Source organism: Typopeltis vanoorti, chromosome 15 (genome assembly GCF_054136105.1).
Source record: "Typopeltis vanoorti isolate ZY-2024b chromosome 15, IOZ_Tvanoo_1.0, whole genome shotgun sequence".
NCBI classification, from domain to species: Eukaryota; Metazoa; Arthropoda; class Arachnida; order Uropygi; family Thelyphonidae; genus Typopeltis; species Typopeltis vanoorti.
Window position 1 is genome coordinate 90187238 of NC_143563.1, and position 21477 is coordinate 90208714.

The 21477-nt window shown below is 38.2% G+C and overlaps 1 protein-coding gene across 1 annotated transcript in view; it reads right to left on the reverse strand.

Moving 5' to 3' along the window:
• Window positions 1–21477, reverse strand: part of Invadolysin (leishmanolysin-like peptidase, invadolysin) — a 658154-nt gene that overhangs the window by 35710 nt on the left and 600967 nt on the right. The window contains exon 16 of the mRNA XM_090405783.1: window positions 20721–20854. Within this exon, the coding sequence (XP_090261909.1) occupies window positions 20721–20854 (134 nt within the window). The remainder of the gene's footprint in view (window positions 1–20720; window positions 20855–21477) is intronic.

Consider the following 21477-nt stretch of genomic DNA (forward strand, 5'->3'; position numbering starts at 1 on the left):
GGTGCCCACTAAAGTTTTGCATACAAGTGCCAGACACTACTGGTGTGCCCCTGGGTATGAAGGTCACCAATAAAAACCAAAGACAATGACAATAGGTAGAATCGTTGAAAATGTCAACTATGTTTTGAATGGGGAACCTGTGGAACAAGTAAAATATTTCAGCTACTTAGGCACGATTTTTAGTGAAGATGATAAATTAAATATGGAAATAGACAACAGAATCAACAAAGCTGGTATGGTAGAAAGTCAATTGAATAATTTCATATGGAATAAGAGAGAAATTAGTCAGAACACTAAATTAGCTGTATACAAGACAGTGTTCAAATCAGTTTTAACTTATGGATTTGAGAGCTGGGTCAGAAGTAAAATATGAGAGTCCTGAGAAAGATTATAGGCATGAACAGATGGCATCAATGGCAATATCATATTAAAAACAAGTATATTAGGAAAGAACTTAACATTGCCAGCATCCAGGAATGCGTTAGCAGAGCTAATCTCAGGTGGTGTGGTCGCTTGAACAGAATGGGCGAGGAAAGATTAGCAAAACAAGTGTTCTCTGCCAGGTTGGCAGGAAAACGACCCAGAGGAAGACCAAGATATAGGTGGATTGATACGGTACAAAGTGCCTTAGACGATAGAAGTATAAGATCTGGTAATGTTGGAGTCTTGACAAGTGACAGACTGATTTGTAGAAAATTTTTCATGTGGTACTATCATATCCTGAATACCCCTTGAGGGTACATGTCAGGAATTTGATGATGATGATGAAGAAGAATAAGAGCTAAAAGAGAAGTCAGAAAAAGACATAGAGAATCATGGAACAAATTTGTTTCTAATTTAAACATGATTTATATAAAATAAGACAGAATGTATATAAGAGTTTGAAATGCCTAAAAAAAAATGCAGATACCAAAGAAAACATAAAATTAAACACTGAATTGAAATTAGAAGAATTTCTAAATTTCTACACAGAGTTGTGAACAGATAAATATTTTAAAAAAACAACTGGCAAACACTTAATGAAAATGAAAAGGAAATAACTAAAGAAGAATTAGAAATCAGCCTGAAAGAAACAAGAAATGGAAAATCACCTGGAGAAGATAAGCTAGGTTCAGAACTGTATGAATATGCAGGAACAAGATTCAAAGAAAGACTCCTATTATTTTTAAATAAAATTTATACAACTGGTAACCCCCCAATAGAATGGAAAAAGCAATTGTGATTCCTATCTTTGAAAAAGGTAATAGAGATGACCCTAAAAACTATAGAGCTATAAGCATACTAAATTCCTGTTACAAAATATATAGCAGAATATTAAATAGCAAACTAATGAAATATTCCGAAAACTTTATTATAGAAGTACAGAATGGATTTAGAAAAGGATGATCATGTATAGACCCAGCCTTCTGCCTAAAATTAATAATAGAGAAAAGAAGAGAATAAATACAATTTAGAAACACATATTGCATTTATTGACTTTGAAAAAGCATATGACTAAGTTAAAAGAAGCATTTTATTTAACATATTAAATGAAAGACAAATACTAAATAAGATCCTAAAAGCTATCATAAAATATATATGAAAATAATCAAATACAAATAAGATTAAATCATGAGCTATCATATACGAGAATGATAAACCAAGGGGTCAGACAGGGATGTCCCCTCTCAGCAACTCTTTTTAATATTTATCTAAATGAAATAATAATAAAATGGAATAAAAATTTCCACCAAGGTATTAAACTTTCTCCTACTGTGAACTTAAAAACTCTCCTTTTTGCTGATGACCAAATAATAATTATAAATTATTATTATTATTATTATTATTATTATTATTCAGGCCTCCAAGGAGTCAAAAGACTCATCGAGGGACATCCTTCCTAAGACATAAAGTCTGTCAAGACTCATCGAGGGGAGGTCCCCCCCCCTGAGAAACACAAAGTCTATCATACCACTCTTTAAACTCACTGACCGTTCTCGCTCCCACCACTCCATCAGGCAATGCATTCCACGGCTCAACCACCGTCCACACAAAGAAACCACTCCTTACCCTCTTGCTCACAGTTTCCTTTCGTAACTTCCAGGGATGGCCTCTTGTCATCACTCCCTCCTGCTGTTCAACCAAGCGAAAGAACTCCCCAGTGTCAACCCTGTAACCACTTCTTAACAGTTTAAAAGTCTCAATCATATCACCTCTCCTTCTTCTATCCACCAAACTCTGCAGTCCACATTCTCTCAGCCGATCCTCATAACTATCCTTGTACAGTCCTGAAACCATCTTTGTCATCTGTCTTTGTATCCTTTCCACAGTTAATTTATCCCCTTCAAATCCTGGGGACCAAATATGAGAACAATAGTCCAAGTGTGGTCTGATCAGAGACTTATACAACGGAATGATAACCCTCTTATCTCTGCAGGTCAGTGTCCTTCTCATAATAGCAGCAATCCTCTGTGTTACCTTCACCACCTTTGCAATATGTCCCCTAAACTTCAGGTTTCTATCAATCATCAACCCCAGATCTCGTCTCCCCTACTTCCTCCAGTATAACTCCTCCCATAGAGTATGCAGCATCCCATCGATGTTTCCCAAACCTCAAGACCTTACATTTTGCTGCATTAAACTGACACCCCCATTCATTTGCCCATCTATCTAGCTTATTTAAATCCTCTTGCAGGGCTACCACATCTGCACTATTACTAATAATCCTTCCCAGCTTCGCATCATCCGCAAACAACTGAATATCCCCCTGCAATCCACTGGATAGTCATTGATATAAAGGTTAAACAATATAGGTCCTAGTACTGAGCCCTGTGGGACCCCACTTGTAACCCTCTGCCTCCTGGAAACTGCTCCACCATACACAACTCTCTGATACCTATCAGACAGCCAATCCTGAATCCAGTTGACCAATCTGACATCCAGACCCATGTGCTGCAACTTAAATATCAGCTTATCATGTGGCACCCTGTCAAATGCCTTCGCCAAGTCTAAGAAAATTGCAGTATATGCCTTTCCCTCATCTAATGTTCTTGAAACTTTATTATAAAATGCTAGCATATTGCTAAAACAAGAGCGTCCTTTCACAAATCCATGTTGATTCTCACAGATAACATTACCCTCATCTGCCCAATGCTGTATACGGTCCCTCACTACTTTCTCCAAGATCTTAATAACCACTGATGACACACAGACTGGCCTATAATTAGACACTTCCAGTCTGTTACCACCCTTATGCAGTGGCACTATCTTACCTTCCTTCCATTCCCTGGGCACCTTTGCCAAAGCCAGACTTTCATTGAAAAGCCACGTTAAAGGCACTGTCAATTCCCTAGCACATTCTCTCAAAACTCGTGGCGAAATACCATCCAGTCCCACAGCTTTACTGACATCCAGAGTGCTCAGTATCTGAAACACACTCTCCTCCTGTACCTCCAGACCTCGAACCAGTCCTATCCCTCTAGCATTCTAACTGACTCCTCTAGGATGAAATACTCCAATAAAGTGTTCATTGAACAATTCCACTATGTCCTCTGCATCAGTCACTCTATTCCCATTTTTATCCCCCAATATCATTCTTCCACAGTCATTTCTCCTCCTACTGGCCACATAGCTAAAAAATTCCCTAGGATTTTCTTTGGATCTTTGGGCCAATCTCCTCTCATATTCAGTTTCGCTTTCCTTACCACACTAGTCACTCTTCTGGCCTGTATCTTGTACTCCTTATGCATCTCTTCACCTATCTCCTTATATCTCTTCCATAGCCTCTTTTTCGCATGCAATTCCTGTTTAATATTGTTTGTCATCCTCCAAATTGTGTCCTCTTCTTCACTCGTGGTATACAACTTACCATTGCTGATAACAAATATTCTTTCACAAATTCCCACGCACTAGTGATATCCCGGCCTTCCAATTCCTGCCTCCATGAAACTTCCCGAAGTTGACGTCTAAGACTATTATAATCACCTGCCCTATAATTCCACATAAGTTCCCGTCTCTTTGATACTCCTGCATGTCTATTCATTTTCCAAGTCAACACCATATGGTCACTCTCTCCAACTGGTGGGAGAGACATCAACTCAGTTATTATCAACTGCTCTGATGCCATAACCAAATCCAAAACTCCCGAACCTCCTGTTCCCCCCGCCACATGCCGCCCAAGACACCCGTCCCCCAATAACCCTAGAAACTCCACTCCCCCATTGCCACATGCATCCTCCTCTCTCCAATTTATACTACTGTAGTTAAAATTTCCCACAACAATCATTCCCCCTGCACTTGCCAAACTCAGCTGTCCAAACATCTCCTGGTCCCCATCCTCTGTGCTCCCGGGTACGTAGCAACACCCCACTAAACATCCTGTCTTGCCTACCTCTACCTCACACCATACGCTCTCAAAATCATTTGTCTCACCTCCCTTCAAATTCTCCACTCCCAGAGGACACAGGTCATCACCCATCACAAGCAGTACCCCACCACCACGCCCTCCCCTCCTATCCTGACGAAAAATGCTATATCCAGCGACTTCCACTCTCGTCATTATATCCCCCTCTGTCAACCACGTCCCAGTGATCACAATAATCTCTGGCCAGGCCGATGCCATCTGCACCACCAATTCCTCTCCCCCATTCCGGACACTCCTGGCACCAGTATAAAGCATATAAATGCCATTGTTTCTATACCCAGCATTATCCCTTCTAGACTCCACTGGGCTCAGTGTTACCTGACATTGTCTCCCTTCTCCCAAGTATCCATTCCCACAAGAGGCCACCCCTGCTATCATCCTCCCTGGGACACACTGACTCGTTCAGAACAGCAATCTCTCCAGATGCCTACGTCCTTCCTTATTCAAATGTAAACGGTCTCTCGCATACAATTCCTCTCTTTCCTCAAACGCACTCCAAGCATCCACATATACCAGTCCTCTCTTGTCACACATTCTCGCTATTATGCCATTCAATATCACCGCTCTTCTGCTCAGCTCATCATCATACCTAGGCAACACGCACACTATTTTTCCTCTCTCTGTCTTCTTCCGTACAGTCTCAAGCAAAAATCTCATATCTCTCGCTGCCCGACTTACATTGCCACTCAAGTCATTCGTTCCTACCATCACAATCATCTCATCCATCCTTTCACCTCTCTTAATTGCCATAGCCACCCTTTCTATTGTTCCTCCTGGCAAACACTCCTCACGCATCCTATCTTGAACACCACGGATCATTGAGTCGCCATACATTATACCTCTTACCATTCTCTCGCTCCTATTGTTTCCATTCTCTCCTCTTCTTTCATTCCCATACCTCTCTCTTCTACTGTTTCCATTCTCTCCTCTTCTAGCACTCCCATACATCTCTCTCATTCCCTCTCTTCTACTGTTTCCATTTTCCCCACTTCTAGCACTTCCATATCCCTCTCTCATTCCGTCTCTCCTACTGTTTCCATCCTCTCGTCTGCTAGCATTACCATACCTCTCTCTCATTCCCTCTCTTCTACTGTTTCCATTCTCTCCTCTTCTAGCACCCCATACCTCTGACTCATACTCCCTAAATTCTCTCTCTCTCTGACTCATACTCCCTAAATTCTCTCTCTCTCCTACTCTGATTCGCCTTGCATTTATCTCTTCCATTCTCCTAATCTTATCTTTCATACTTCTGCTCTCATTCACAAGACATTCCACCTCCTCTTTCAACTCATCTATTTCCCTCTGCAGGTCAGTCACTCTTAATCTAAATTCACTCTCCCAAACAAAACCATCTCCTAAACTTTCACAGTCACTCACTCCCTCCACACTATCAACTATTATTTTCTCATTCTCTCCTATCACACTACTTGTCTTCTTACATTCATTCCCCGTTCCTGGTGCAACAAAGTCGGATATCGATATATCTAATGTACTTATTTCCTCCAACTGCCTACATTTTGCGCACATACGCTCTCCACTCTCCTTAACAAGCCACATATGTAATTCTCGAGATGCATACATGCCGCAAGTACTGCATGCCACAAAGTCCCTTATGATATTGCTAATAATTGAGTTCTTAAATGGCGGAGGACTTGGCGTTACGCCACTTGCAACTGCTGCTGAATCCACCATCATTCCTTACTGCCGAGTAGCGTAATCTTTAATAATTATTCAATTAATAAATAAGAGGGGAAAAAAGTACAAACATCAGAACATTTAAGTACTAAATATAATTAAATAAAATGAAATATAACTAAATACAGTAACTTAGCTTCGTTTTGTCTTCCACCGTTACGCATTCGATTCCGACGGTACCAAAATATATTATATTGCGACAGCAACTAACTTCCAAAAAACAACCACTGAAGTACACTCGTATTCAGAGAAACAATTTAGCACTCAAAAATGAGTGAAAAAAGGGGAAAAAAGCGGACTATTCACCGATTAAAAATCACTCTGAAGATAACTTACAGAAAGCTATTTTAGATCTAAATGAAATAGCCAAAGATTATGGTATGATAATATCAACAGAAAAATCAAAAACTACGGCCTTTAAAGGACAAGATCCAGCAAGAACTAAGATAGTAATAGATAACAAGATCTTAGAACAGGTGAATTCATTTAACTACCTAGGATGTATGATCACATATGAATCTGAAAAAGATATAAACCTAAAAATTGCAAAATATTTAAAAATAACAGGTGTAATTAACTTTATATTTAAACCAAACCTAGTTCAAAAACAAACCAGACTAAAAGTATACAATACATTAACCCTACCAGTCTTATTGTGTGGAAGTGAAATCTGGACAATAAAACAAAAAGACAAACAAAGATTAATAACAGCAGAAATGAAGTTTGAGAAAAACTGCAAAGTATACCCTATTTAATTACAAAAGAAATGAAGAAATTATGAAAGAATTAAACCAAGAATCAATAATAGAAAAAATTAAAAAATATAATAAATAATAATATTATAAATGAGGTGTCAAATCATCCGCCAATTGGTGAGAGTGACCATGAGGTGATTACCTGGGTGGTTGCCAGCAGTGCGAGGACCTCTGTGAGAAAAGGGTATATGTGGAGCTACGGGGGGGGGATTATGAAGAGCACAGGAGACAGCTTGCGGGTGTAGTGTGGAATGAGGAGTTAGCTGGAAAAGAGATCAATGCAGCTTGGGGGATTTTCAAAAACTGTTTAGCAGATGCAATGTCTAAATGTATTCCAAATGTGAGAAGGTTAAATAAGGTGGGTGTGAGATGGATGAATAAAGAGATTAAGCATGCAATACAGAGAAAAAGGGCATTGTGAAGGCAGCATAAAAGAAGTGGAAATAACCAATTCCATGAGGTCTACAAAGACCAAGCAAGGAGGGTGACCTGTGTTACTACTGTATATCTCTGATATTGATATATCGAGGCAATTTATTTAACTTTATCCTTTCTTATTTCAGTCACTATATCAAGTTCTATCGCATGTACCTCTTTGTTAAGTAGGTTGCACCATTGTTATGCGATCTTCATTAACATTAATCTTAACCTTATGTCTCGCTTCTCTTATGCCTTTTCTTATGTAACTTAACTTTTAAGGGCCACCAGAAATTACCCGTTCCCTGAATTCTATGAGTTATCCTGGTCACTCAGGCAAATTTATTTTTTATCTGCGCCAGCCTGGGCCTTAAGGTTAGAGATAAACTCAGCCTTTAGGGTAATCATAGAATATCAGGTGCCACTAACAATGTAAATTAAATTCTTATAAACTTGGGCTCTCTGGCTTATTTTATTTTATTTGCAGTCTTGCATTACTACTTTCAGTTGGGATATTCCCGCACACACGTTCTCAGGTTCGATGTTTTATGAAGGGTCAGGGTCAGTCATCATGATCAGAAACATATGTAAGTAAAAAATCAATACATTTATTAAACTCAATAAATAATGCCATACAAGTTAAAATGGTTATCAAATCTAATGTTAAACTTCTACCATTCATTCACTCTCTCACTCTTAAAAACAGTTATGCATTGACTTCAAAATATTAGCAAATTCATTAACTCAACATATAATACATTCATAATTACAGCTCATTTGAACATTAAGGCATTTTAGTACATTTTATAATCTCTCTCGGATTAAATACGACAGAATCTCTATCTAACTGAAAGTCCTTAAAGTTCACTTCAAAAACATAGTCATTTACATAGATCTTAATTCTTCACTCTTTCTTTCATTTACAAATCTTAGGTTGCATTCTCTTAACACTGTTAGTCAATTCTCAAAAGGGGCTAGAACAAGTGAGAGTACTTATCTATTCTTTATCGGTTTTCTTCCGTCCTTCCTTCTTTGTTTCGATTCTGGTTGTCTCGATCGTATCGCCATGTGGGTTACATGTGCTCACCTGGGCTGGGCACTATCTTTCTGCTAAGGTTTTACGTCGATGATCTTCTCATCGCGCCCTGCGGTTAGTCTTGCTGAAGTCTACTGCGGTGTCATGCCGGATCCTATCATAAGTCAGCCCTCAAAAATTAGAGCTTAACTGCGAAGCTCTTGGAGCACACGGAGAGAAATCCAGGAACAAGAAAAACGGGGGTGATTTACTTCCATGTCGCGGGTTTTATTCGCTCTCCTAAGGCACCACCTTTCCGAGTTTGAATTTCTCTTATCGTCTCACCCATTGGTCTCCGGCTGGATGACTTCACCGATCAACATATGGGACCTCTTGTTTCCGGGAATGTATGCGCCATGATGCCTTCTTGGATGTGATGCCCGTGGGTGCTTATGCTGCTTTTACAGTATTTGGGCAATCTTTGCCATATGTTGCTGAATAATACACATTCTTTCATTTACAATATTTCACTAATAATTTCTCTCTTATTTTGCCCCTTTTTGCTGACTTATTCATGCTAGACATTTAGATACATTCATTTAAAATTCACGGTTTATCATACAAGATGTTGATACAAAAAAAAAACATAGTTACACTGCGCTAAAGGATAAGTATGCATGTATGTTTTTTGTTAATTGTTAGATTCTGGAATGGCGACATCATGTAAAATTTGAAGTCGCCTATTTCAGATCTAACACTTGGTTGGTGAGGGTAGCTAAAGAGAGATATGAACAGCAGTTGGCTAATGAAGCCAAAAAGAATCCTAAGGAATTCTTTCGATATGTAGCTAGCAAAAGAAAGAATAATTATGGAAGGATGACATTGATTGGAGAAAATGGTATAAAGACAGCTGATGCAGAATGTGTGGTGGAGATACTTAATGAGCAGTTCATAAAGATCTTTCAATCTTGTGAATGCGACTTCATGGAGGGATTGAGAGCAGTTGATGATGGGGAGGAGAGACTGACTGTAGGTGAGCAAGAGGTGTATGGGGAGTTGAGTAAACTAGATGTTAATAAGACTGTGGGACTTGATAATATATCACCATGTATTCTGAAAGAATGTGCCAGGGAGTTGACATCTGCCTTGACATATTTTTTAAATATGAGTTTTGCACTCGATTAAGTTCCTAAGGAGTGGAAGAAGGGCAAGATTGTGCCACTTCATAAAGGAGGTGGTCAATTCAAGCATCAAACTATAGGCCTATCTGTGTGTCAGGTGTTGTGGTTAAGTTGTTGGAGAAGCTTGTGAGAACTAGGATCCAGAGTTGGGTTAATAAAAATGGTATTATCTTTGATGATCAGCATGGATTTGCTAAAGGAAGGTCATGTTTAAGTAATCTACTTACTTATTACAATAAAGTGACTGCTTCCTTGGACAGAGGAAAAGGATACACGGTAATATACTTGGATTTTGCAAAGGCTTTTGATAGAGCACCTCATGATAGGTTGACAGTCAAACTAGAGCAGGTGGGATTGGATATTAGATTGGTGCATTGGATTGGTGATTGGCTATCTGATAGGTATCAACAAGTTGTGTATGGGGAGCGATAGCCAGGAAAAGGAAAGTTACTAGTGGAGTGCCTCAGGGGTCTGTTTTAGGGCCATTACTATTTAACTTGTATATTAATGATATTGGCAAAGATTTGGTTGGAGATATTCAGTTGCTTGTAGATGATGCAAAGTTGGGACGAACCATGAAGTGTAGTGAAGATGTTGTGGCCTTACAGGAAGACTTGAATAGATTGAGTGATTGGGCACAGAAATTATTATTATTATTACCACCCCAAGACCTCATGGAGTCGAAGACTCATCTGGGAGGTCCTTTTATCACACACACACACAGCTCATCATACCGTGTTTTAAACACATTCAAACTCTTTGCAGACACCACATTCTCAGGAAAGGCATTCCAATCATTCATAACTCTGCACGTAAAAAAACCTGCCTCTCACTTCCCTACTCACACCCTCTTTATACAGTTTCCAGGGATGACCTCTGGTTCTCCCCTGATCTCCCACTATTCTCTGTAAAACTTCTCCAGCATTGATCCTATAACAACCCCCTTACCAACTTGTAGGTCTCTATCATATCTCCCCTCTTCCTCCTGTCCACCAGACTCTGCAAATTACATCTTCTCAATCTTTCCTCATACTCGACATTCCAGAGGTCAGAAACTACCTTAGTCAGTCCCCTTTGGACACTTTCCAACGTCTGTTCATCCTTCTGAAAACCAGGTGACCAAATCTGGACACAATAGTCCACGTGTGGCCTAATCAAAGCCTTATACAACGGAACAAGAATCTCCCTACTTCTACATGTCAGTGTCCTCCGTGAGTTCAATGTTGCAAAATGTAAGGTTTTAAAATTGAAAACAAAGATGGGATGCAGAATTTATGCTTGGGATATTGTTGGAGGTAGAGGAAATAAGAGATCTGGGGTGATAGTGGATAAGGATCTAAAATTTAGGGGATACATTGCCAAAATTTTGAAGACAACACAAAGGCTTCTGGGAATGATGCGGAGGACACTGACATGTAGAAGTAGGGAGATTCTTGTTCCATTGTATAAGGCTTTGATTAGGCCACACATGGACTGTTGTGCCCAAATTTGGTCATTGGGTTTTCAGAAGAATGAAGAGATGTTGGAAAGAGTCCAAAGGAGTCTGACTAAGGTAGTTTCTGACCTATGGAATGTCGAGAAGGGTGGGGAGAGTGGAGAACCCATGGCTGTCCCCTCTATTTGTTTGTAGAATTTTCCTTGCCAAACAAAAATGTCTGCGCGGTTAGCCTAGTGGCTATGCGCTTCGCAACCATATGCCTGGGGAAGGAGTGTCCTAGGTTCGATTCCCGTCGGTGACGTGAGGAGCTGAAGGATCTTCCTCAGCCATAGCCAAATTAGCCAATCTTGGGCGTGGACATCAGGGTTTTTTCCCCAGTTTATTCTGGGGTTTTTCATCCCGCAAAGCAGGCAAACTGGCCTTGAGAACTCAACACTACAGGCTATAGGATACACCGGGGCATAAGGCTGACCACCTTATCCTGTAAACGGAGTGAGGTCCGATGATCAATGGACCCTCGACACCGCAAGGTAAAAGAGGGTATAAGGAAGATGAGATGAGAAATTTTCAGTAATAAATTTAAATTTAAATTTTCAGTAATAAAAAAAAGGTTTGAGATAAAGTACTTGTAGCTTGGTGCATCCATTAAGCATAATGCCTCCCCCACACTATGATGCCAGCACCGGTGTATCTATTTCTTTCAAGAACATTCTTGCAATAGTAAGCAGTACCACTTTTATGCCAGATCAAGTGTCATCTAGAATCAGAGGAAAGACTAAAATGCCTCATCTGTAAAGAGTACATTATCCCATGGTGTCTTGTTTAATTTTTATGGATTAAAAATTAATCCACTGAAAACTTGCTCTACGATGAGCTGTGGATAAAGGTACACAGACTACAGGCCTTTGGGAGTTATAAGCCTGCTTGCCACAGTTCCTTGAGGCATCTGTATACCTGTGATTGAATGGAGCCAACTCGCCATGGTGCGTTGATTACATTTTGCTGTTATAACAAAAATCTGTCTTCATACTCCATGGTAGGATGATGGCCTGTTAGCACATGCCTGGAATGCATTCCATTGATTTCAAATGCTGCCCAGAACCTGAATACAGCACTATGTAAGATTCCAAACTCTGTAATATCTGAAAATTATGGAGACAACTACCGTGTTTGAGTAAAACTTTAGTTTAATATAACTAAACTCTGCATTCGATGTTTCGACCTTTATATCAAGGTCATCTTCTGGAGCATATGCACTATATACAGAGAACAAGCTACACTACAATCTGTCTGGTTTGTTAAAGTTAATGACCAACCATTAACAATCGTTGGCCTGACCTCTAGTGAAAAAAAAAATAAAGAAATAAAAAATAAAAATAGAACGTCGACACTCAAGGAGTTGGTAGGTCATTCCCCCTCCTACATAAAGAACACACAACACTTTATGAACAAAATTAACAACATAACACTCGACAAAGACCACTTATTAGTCAGTTTTGACGTTTCTGCCCTTTTCACAAATATCCCCATCAATGACACAAATGAACAAATTTCTGCCCAGCATTACGGCCCTCTTTGCCCACGTACTACAGTCCGGTTACTTCGTGTGGCAAAACAAATTTTACCTACAAAAAGAAGGTACAGCTATGGTATACCTTCTTTTTGTAGATCCACTATCACCACTACCCCCCCCCCCCCAATCACTAACTTTTACATGGAAACTTTTGAGCAAAGGGTTCTTGATTGCACCACTTTATAACCTACGATATGGCTTAGATACGTTGACGATGTGTTCGATATCTGGGCGCATGGGCGACAAACGCTAAACACATTCCTTAACCACCTGAACAAAATCAGAACTCGCTCCCGTTCCTAGACACACTAGTCACACGTCTCCCCTCAGGCAGTCTGTCCTTCACGATCTACCGAAAACCAACACACACGGGTCAGTACATCATCATCATCATCAAATTCCTGCCATGTACCCTCAAGGGGTGTACAGGATATGATAGTACTACATGAAAAAAATTACATCATTATTAATTTCCTATCTACAATTTTCCTCCAAATCAGTCTGTTACTTGTCAAGACTCCGACATTATCAGATCTTATATTTCTATCGTCTAAAGCACTTTGTACTGTATCAATCCACCTATATCTTGGTCTTCCTCTGGGTCGTTTTGCTGCCAACCTGGCAGAGAACACTTGTTTTGCTAATCTTTCCTCGCCCATTCTGTTTAAGTGACCATACCACCTGAGATTAGCTCTGCTAACACATTCCTGGATGCTGACAATGTCAAGTTCTTTCCTAATATCCTCGTTTTTAATATGATATTGCCATTAATGCCATCTGTTCACGCCTATAATCTTTCTTAGGACACTCATATTTGCTGTCTCTAGTCTTTGGTCAAGTGTTTTACTTCTGACCCAGCTCTCAGATCCATAAGTTAAAACTGGTTTGAACACTGTCTTGTATACAGCTAATTTAGTGTTCCGACTAATTTCTCTCTTATTCCATATAAATTTATTCAATTAACTTCCCACAATACCAGCTTTGCTGATTCTGTTGTCTATTTCTATATTTAATTTACCATCTACAGTAAAAATTTTGCCTAAGTAGCTGAAATGGTTTACTTGTTCCACAGGTTCTCCATTCACAACACAGTTGACATTTTCAATGATTCTGCCTATTTTCATTGTCTTTGTCTTTTTATTGCTGACCTTCATACCATATCTATTACAACAGCTATTCAATTTACTCAGAGAATCTTGCAGACTTGTAGCAGATTTATTTAGAAGTATAACATCATCCGCATAAAGCAAAGAGCTGACATTAACATCTCCAATTTTGATATCATGTTTAATACCACTTTCCATCATAATGTGATCCATATAGATAATGAATAACAGAGGGGATAATGTACATCCTTGTCTCACACTAAATTTAACATTAAACCATCTTCCTGTACTTCCTTCAATTCTAACTGCCGACTTACAACTCAAATAAAGACTAAGTATTGCTTGATATAATGCCCCATTCACACCATATAACTGCAGCGTATTGAATAGCTTCTCTCTTGACACCTTATCATATGCCTTTTCCAGATCGACAAAACTTAAATACAGATCTTTGTTATATTCCCATGCTTTCTCGATTATTTGTCGTAAAGTGAAGATCTGATCCTGACACCCTCTATTTGGCCTGAATCCAGCTTGTTCTTCACCAAGCTTTTCTTTCACAATTCTTCTCAACCGTTTCTCAAGTATACTCGCATAGATCTTGCCAGGAACACTCAGTAGGGAAAGACCTCTGTAATTCTCACATGCAGTTTTATTTCCCTTTTTATATATGGGTACTATGAGAGCTCTACTCCAATCATCAGGGATTCGTCCCTCTGTCCAGGCTTTCTGAACTATGCAGTGCAGCCACTGTAAGACTCTTATACCACCATACTTCAGCATTTCTGGTTGAATATCATCTACTCCTGCTGCCTTTCCACATTTCAAGCCTTTGATGGCTTTTTCTACTTCAAGTATGGATATGTATTCCTGACGGCATGCCTGGTCAGTGTTTTTTTACCACTGTGCTATCATACGGGTCAATACATACATGCTAATTCATACCACTACCCATCACAAAAATATGGAGTCATTAACAACCTTAAAAACAGGGACATAACAATTTGCTCTAACCAGCAATAACTAAAAATCATCAGCGTCACACATTCATAAATAATGGCTTTAACAAAATACTATCAATAAAATACTCCATAAAACATCAACAAAAAAGAATCTAGATTATAGAAAAACCATAGCCTTCCCATACATTAAGGGTTATCGGAAAAAATCAACAGAATCAACACCATTATAACCTCAATGCCACTTTTAAGCCGCCTACTAAACTTAAAACCATATTCAACTCCTCTAAGGATCCTCTCCTCCCCTTGGTGCATCCTGGAGTCTATTGTATCTGATCTGCAGCACCTGTAACTTACCATACATTGGTGAAACAGGACGTACAATCCCCTACACGTAAGAAAGAACACATAAGACACATGAAACATAACCATTTTGGTGAGGCAAGCCTCTCAGATCACGCGCTCAACACCTTACACCAAATGGAGTAAAACCAGGTTTAAAATTGCTTGGTATTTTTAACATTTAATATACCCAAGGTAAAATACTTTTTACATTTATATCTCCTCCAGAGATTTTTATTTAATAAGGTTAAAACACCTTATGGCAACTTGTTCTGGTAAAATACTTATAAGCTCTGTATTACTAAATCTTGGTATTTCTAGCCTAGCTCCCACTGATGAGACCTCAATAAAGGTCGAAACCGGTCTGGGTAGTGGCCTCTTTAATACAAAACATCATGCATCCCCCTTCTTGGAGATGTGTTTTGGCATTAAGGGTAAATATTAAGATTAGTGATTTTAGCTTATGCCACCTTTACCACGAGTTGCCTTGGTCTTGCACTACCTGTAGGATCAGCTAGACTTGCATCACTTGCAGGCACAAACTTGACTTGTTTGTCTGTTTGTTTACTTGGGAAATGGAGTAAAACCAGGTTTAAAATTGCTTGGTATTTTTAACATCAACTTCTAGCTAGTATTAGAAACCATCCCATACCAACTGGTTGAAATGTACATGTATAATCATATTGTAAATATATGTGTGTGTGTATATATATATATATATATATATATATATATACATAGACTTGTTGTTGTGCCCAATGTAATTCTACAACCAACAGATAATATTAATAATAGGACTCTAGTGTTGATGTATATTCTACTTTTTTTTTTTAAATTTTTTTTTTCACTAGAGGTCAGGCCAACGATTGTTGTAACAGTTGATCAGTAACTTTAACAAACCAGATAGATTGTAGTGTAGCTTGTTCTCTGTATATAGTGCATATGCTCCAGAAGATGACCTTGATATAAAGGTCGAAATGTCAAATGTAGAGTTCAGTTATAGTAAACTAAAGTTTTACTCAAACACGGTCGTTGTCTCCATAATTTTCAAAAATGTACTCGGATCGCCATGCCAGCCTAAAAGAAAGGGTCTCTGTAATATCAGTAATTCTGTGGCCTTCTTCAAGCATCCAATGATGATGTCTTTGAGACATTACAAAATATCCAATTTTGCAACTTTATTCCTTCACAAAAAGAGCCTTTTGCCTTTTATACTGTTGAGTGCTACCATGTAACCCCCTTTGTATGCGATTCTAAAATTTGAATGTGTACCCAATTTTTTCTCAAAATCATCAGTTATACAAATTGCTGCAAGCTGATTTGTCTGAATTTGCAGTTGTAATCTTCATAAACGGTGTTCGTCCTTAAGTTTTGGACACCACTGTACATCTGTAGTCTTGACTGTAGTTGGTTATTCTGGTCTAGCAGACCATGCCTTGATACTACACACAAAATTAAACGTGCAAAAAATTGCCATGCGTGATCTTGGCAAGTTTAAAAGTGAAAGTTTTTTTTTTTTTTTTTTAAGAATCTTTAGGTGTTCTCAAAAACAAGCCTAATATGAATAAGTATTGATGCATAAAACATCCCAAAATATGATAAACATTAATCCTCTGAGATCCCATATTACAAGGGCTTCAGAGGATGCCCCACCTACATAGGACTCTAGTCCTTTATCCATTTCACAAAGATGTTTTTAATTCTTTCTCAAGTGCTGTTTTACTCCATTGAGACTCTAACATGAATGAGTTCCACCCATTACTTCAGCCTTGACATGCTATTGCAGATGATCGAATGATTTTGTTTAGCGGCTGTTCATGAGTGTTTGGGAACTCATCCTGCAGAAACAGTATATAAGTGAACCCTATTTGCAGATGACTTTATATACAGAATTGTAACTAATTTACAGATTTGATATTTCACTGATATTTTTTCCCTCTTGTTGTATATGGCTTTAAGTGTTCTCAACGACAGGATAGGCGCTTGATTGTTCTTTGGTACACTGCTCCGAAAGATATCTATGGACACCTAATGCGCAAGGTACATCGTGCCATGTAACGAGTCATGTTTGTAGTGATATAAATTGGAGGAATATGATGCTCCCAAATCATTACAACTATGTCCAGGTGAAATGGCTGTGAGAAGGGAACTTATCGAGTTTGAAAGGGGCATTGTGATAGGATGCCATGTTGTAGGCCCATCTGTTTGGCAAATTGTTGACAAATTGTGCCATCAGAGGTCAACAATCAGTGATATTATACTGAGATGGAAGCGCAGGAAGTCAATTGCAGTGCATGCAGTGCACCACACTCATCGAATGTGACTATAGAGAGCCATGAGGGATAATATGTAAAAAAACTGCCATTCATTGGCAGGCACATTGAATTCGGAGTTCTGGGCATCAGTTGGAACACGAATTTGTACAAAAACATTCAAAACCAAGGCTCACAACATAGTTTTCCATAGTAGGCCCACAATATGCAAGCCACACATTACCTGAATCAGCATGCATCATCTTCAGTGGTGCAAAGAGCATGTACAGTGCTCTTTGCACCACTGAACGTTGGACGGGTGTGGCAGATGCCTGGTGAATGTCTCTTACCATAGTGCATAATTTCAATTATGAAATTCAGAGGTGGTGGGGTGATAGTAGGGTCCTATTTTTCCTTGTCCTCTTGGACCTATGTTTGTGGTGTTTTGAACTCTGAAAGATATCTGAATGGTCTGGATTTGTGGTGTTTTTATGGAAAGTGACCATTGTCTCTTTCAGAAAGACAATGCACTGTATCATAAGGCTGTAACTGCATGGTTTGTGGACATGAACATCACCACACTTGACCTTCATAGAGGCCTGATCTCAACTATATTGAACATATGTGGGATGAACTGGATGATCAGATGAGGTCAACAGACATCTGCTCCACAACAGTTCAGGACCTCATTACAAGAAGAAGGCTAAAATTTTCGTTGATCACTATTGTATGCAAGTGAAAAGTATAGCTTGTAGAATTGCTGCAGCCACTGCAGTAAAAGGAAATCCTATATCTTATTAAGGTGGGCGTCGTGGCTGTTTGTTCCTCACACTATGGGGTCCATTTACTTCTTTCCAAGCAGTGTATATGATACACACACACACACCACTTTTTTTTTTAATATAAATTCCAACATAAAAGATCGTTAAGAATTCATGCATTGAATACAGTAGGCTGCTGATCTAAGTTAAAGAATCTAGTTCCCCTGTTCTAGTGACCAAGCATATTTATTTTTTCGATTGACAGTAGTATCACATCATACTGCTCTCCTGTTGACTTGAGAGCAATGATGCTATCCATTCAACCAACACAAGCTATGTATAGTAATAATTACTAAAAATATTAATAATGAACTCTTAATTTATAACGGGGAATGACAGAGAGAGATTATCATCAGAGTTACATGGAGACAAAAAACTCATCCAACAGCATTTATAAATAAGTAACAATAACAATACAATAAAATATATTAGAGTAAGCTGTTACAGCTTAGCTAATTATACTTAGCTGCAAATATATGTTGTGTCTGTGTGTGTGCACGTGTGTTTGTATGTGTATTTTTTTATTTAAACTTATTTATTTTTATTAATATAGCTATAACAAAAATGTTGGTGTTGCATCATAAAATTTTTTGGTTGCTGTTCCTTATCCTTAGAAAAGCAGCATAAATTTAGTCATTATATTTTATTAGCAATATAATATGAAAGAGATGAATTTATTTCATTTATTAATTTTACTACATTATACAATAGTATATCTAATACATTGTTTTGATATATTTCTTCCTCTATCTTTGATTGCAGTTATTTTAACTTACTAACCTAGTTCTGTCTGAGGAAGTTGAAAGTTTGTAACTTATAGTTATTTAAATACCGTACATTATCACGTATAATGCGAACTAGAAATTTTGTTTGAAAACTAGCCCTAAAATGCCATGTCCATGTATAATGCGATCTGTTAATCTTGTTCCATAACATTATAAATAATACAATATGAATTAACGAAAAAAATATTTATTTTAAAACAAAATGTCAAAATCCTTTAAATTCTTCTTCATCTTTTGAGTCATCAAACATTTCATTTATAAATTCATCTGGAGGGATTGCGTCATCAGTGTAGCAGTTGTCGTCATCGTCTTCGTGCTCTCCATTTTGTTATGCATCATCCACGCTTTAGTATATATGACGTGATCTTCGGATCCATCCATTGAATTACTTATTCCACATTTAAGAAATGAGCGTTGAATAATTTCAGATGGTATTGAATCCCATGCTTCTTTAACCCTGTTGGTGACTAGGGTGATCTCAGGCTTCTGAAAATTCCTGCCCTTTGTCATCTTCACCAAACCAGATGACATCCATTCTCTCCATTTTTCACGTAAGTGATCTTTAAATGGCTTATTCAAGCTGACATCAAGCGGCTGCAAAACGGAAGTTACACCACCCGGTATGACTGCTAGGTCTGTACGTAGCTCACGTGTTTTCTCTTTGCTTGCCTCTGTTAAATGCACCCGGAACATATCCCAGACTAGCATGCTTTGTTGACATAACAAGCTACCTGGATGTATGTTCCATACTTGATCCAGCCACAATTGTACACCTTCTTCATCCATCCAACCTTTCTGATTGGCGCGAACAATTACACCTGGTGGAAATTTCATATGCTTCGGAATTTTCTTCCTTATAAATATCACTGTTGGCTTTAATTTGGTTCATTCGGGACATGAAAAAATGCATTTTACTGTTGTTCTAGCATGCAGGGCAGACTAGAACAACAGTAAAATGCGTTTTATCATGTCCCGTTGTTTTTATGAAGACTTTTCACCAACTGTGTTTACTGTTCGATTCCCAGGCATATCAAAAGTACATGGGTGTCTCATCCATATTGCCAATTTGGGAAAGTTCATATCCGTGACACTTCCGTAATTTTATGATAAATTTATGGAAGGACTGCACTTTTTCTTCAAGCTGCTTTGGTAACTTCTGTGCAGTTTTTGTTCGGTGTCTTAATGTTAATGCTTTGCGTTCCATAAATCTGTTGCACCACCCAGGCGAAGCAAGAAATGATGAAATACCTGTGTGTCCTTGAATTTACCATTCTTGAGTTGTAGAGCTCGAAAACGAATTGCATTTCTTGTTACTATAATGCCATCTTGTCGTTGCATCAAAATCCATTCATTTAGCTCTTCTTCAGTTCTAGAAAGGATGCTACATCTCCACGACGGGCACGTTTCGTTTTGGGGATTTTTTCAAGACTGTCTTTTTGCTTATGCCAAAGTCTAATATTACTCACTGCTACACCAAATTCTCTCATAGCAACACAGTTATTATGTTCTGCAAACTGCATGACACGCAATTTAAATCCTGCTTCAAAAGATGAACGTTTATTTCTGTTGGTTCATTTTCAGGCTAGGTTTGTTTAATGAATAATATTTAAAATGAACTGTAGTTAAACCGATATACCTAACTGTGCTCTATCTATCTCACTGTGCTCTATCATTCGGCGATGGAGTGCGCATCGTATCTGCACATAAAGCCAGTAATATAAGTAGCTTTATGCGCAGATACGATGCGCGCTCGGTCAACGAATGTGAGTGGGTCGAGTAGATTTGGTTGCATAGGCATTAGATAGCATATATTGTGTGTGCAAGTCTAATAAGATATTATATTTTTTAGGATCCACATATAATGCGAACCCCTAACTTTAAGTAGCATTTTTTACCATAAATTGTTCACATTATACACAATAATATACGGTAATTTTTTTTAAAATTTCAGTATTAAGCATTCTCAATCAAAAACTCACCCTATAGCAGCCACTACCCCAGTGCTGCCACTGACGTACTTGGTGACATGTTCGTTCCTCCCACATTTCTTTATTGTGGTTGAAACATTTTGAACCTGGACCATAATACTCTAGAGCAAAGTTCTTTTCTGGCTCTGCACGAAATATCAATATTGATATTTATATCATGATAATATAACATTTTTAACGGGGAAAAAAAAAGAAGAAATTATACATATTAAATAATGTGTAAAGTTTCCAAAAGTACTGGGATAGAAAGAGAAAGTCAAACAAATTAAATATTTTTATATGGCATAATCTATCTACCTTTTTTAAAGTAGGTAGCAGCTTTGTTCTACTTTCAACAAATTTTATGACATATCAGGAGAAATACTTTATCTTTCTCATACAAAACAATTTTTAATTTACCTAGTGGATTCTTAGAATATTTCTCACATGCCTCACAATTTAATCCAAAAATATTCAGTTGGGTTACGAATGGGATGCCGAGCTGGCTAATCTGTTGGCACTCTGTCGTTGTCTGCAAATGAAGTCCTAACATATCTGAATATGTGGATGAGAAGGACACTGTCTTGTTGAAACATTCCATACTGTAGTCTTATCTAGAATTAAACTCTTTGCATCACTGATTTTAAAAAGAGTTCAGTACAATACAATGAACAGCATTTCCATACTACAAAATTTTTACCACTGTGTTCTGCTCTTTACAAGATTTGTTGATCCAGAAAAATATTTTTCCACTAATTCAGTGCCTGAA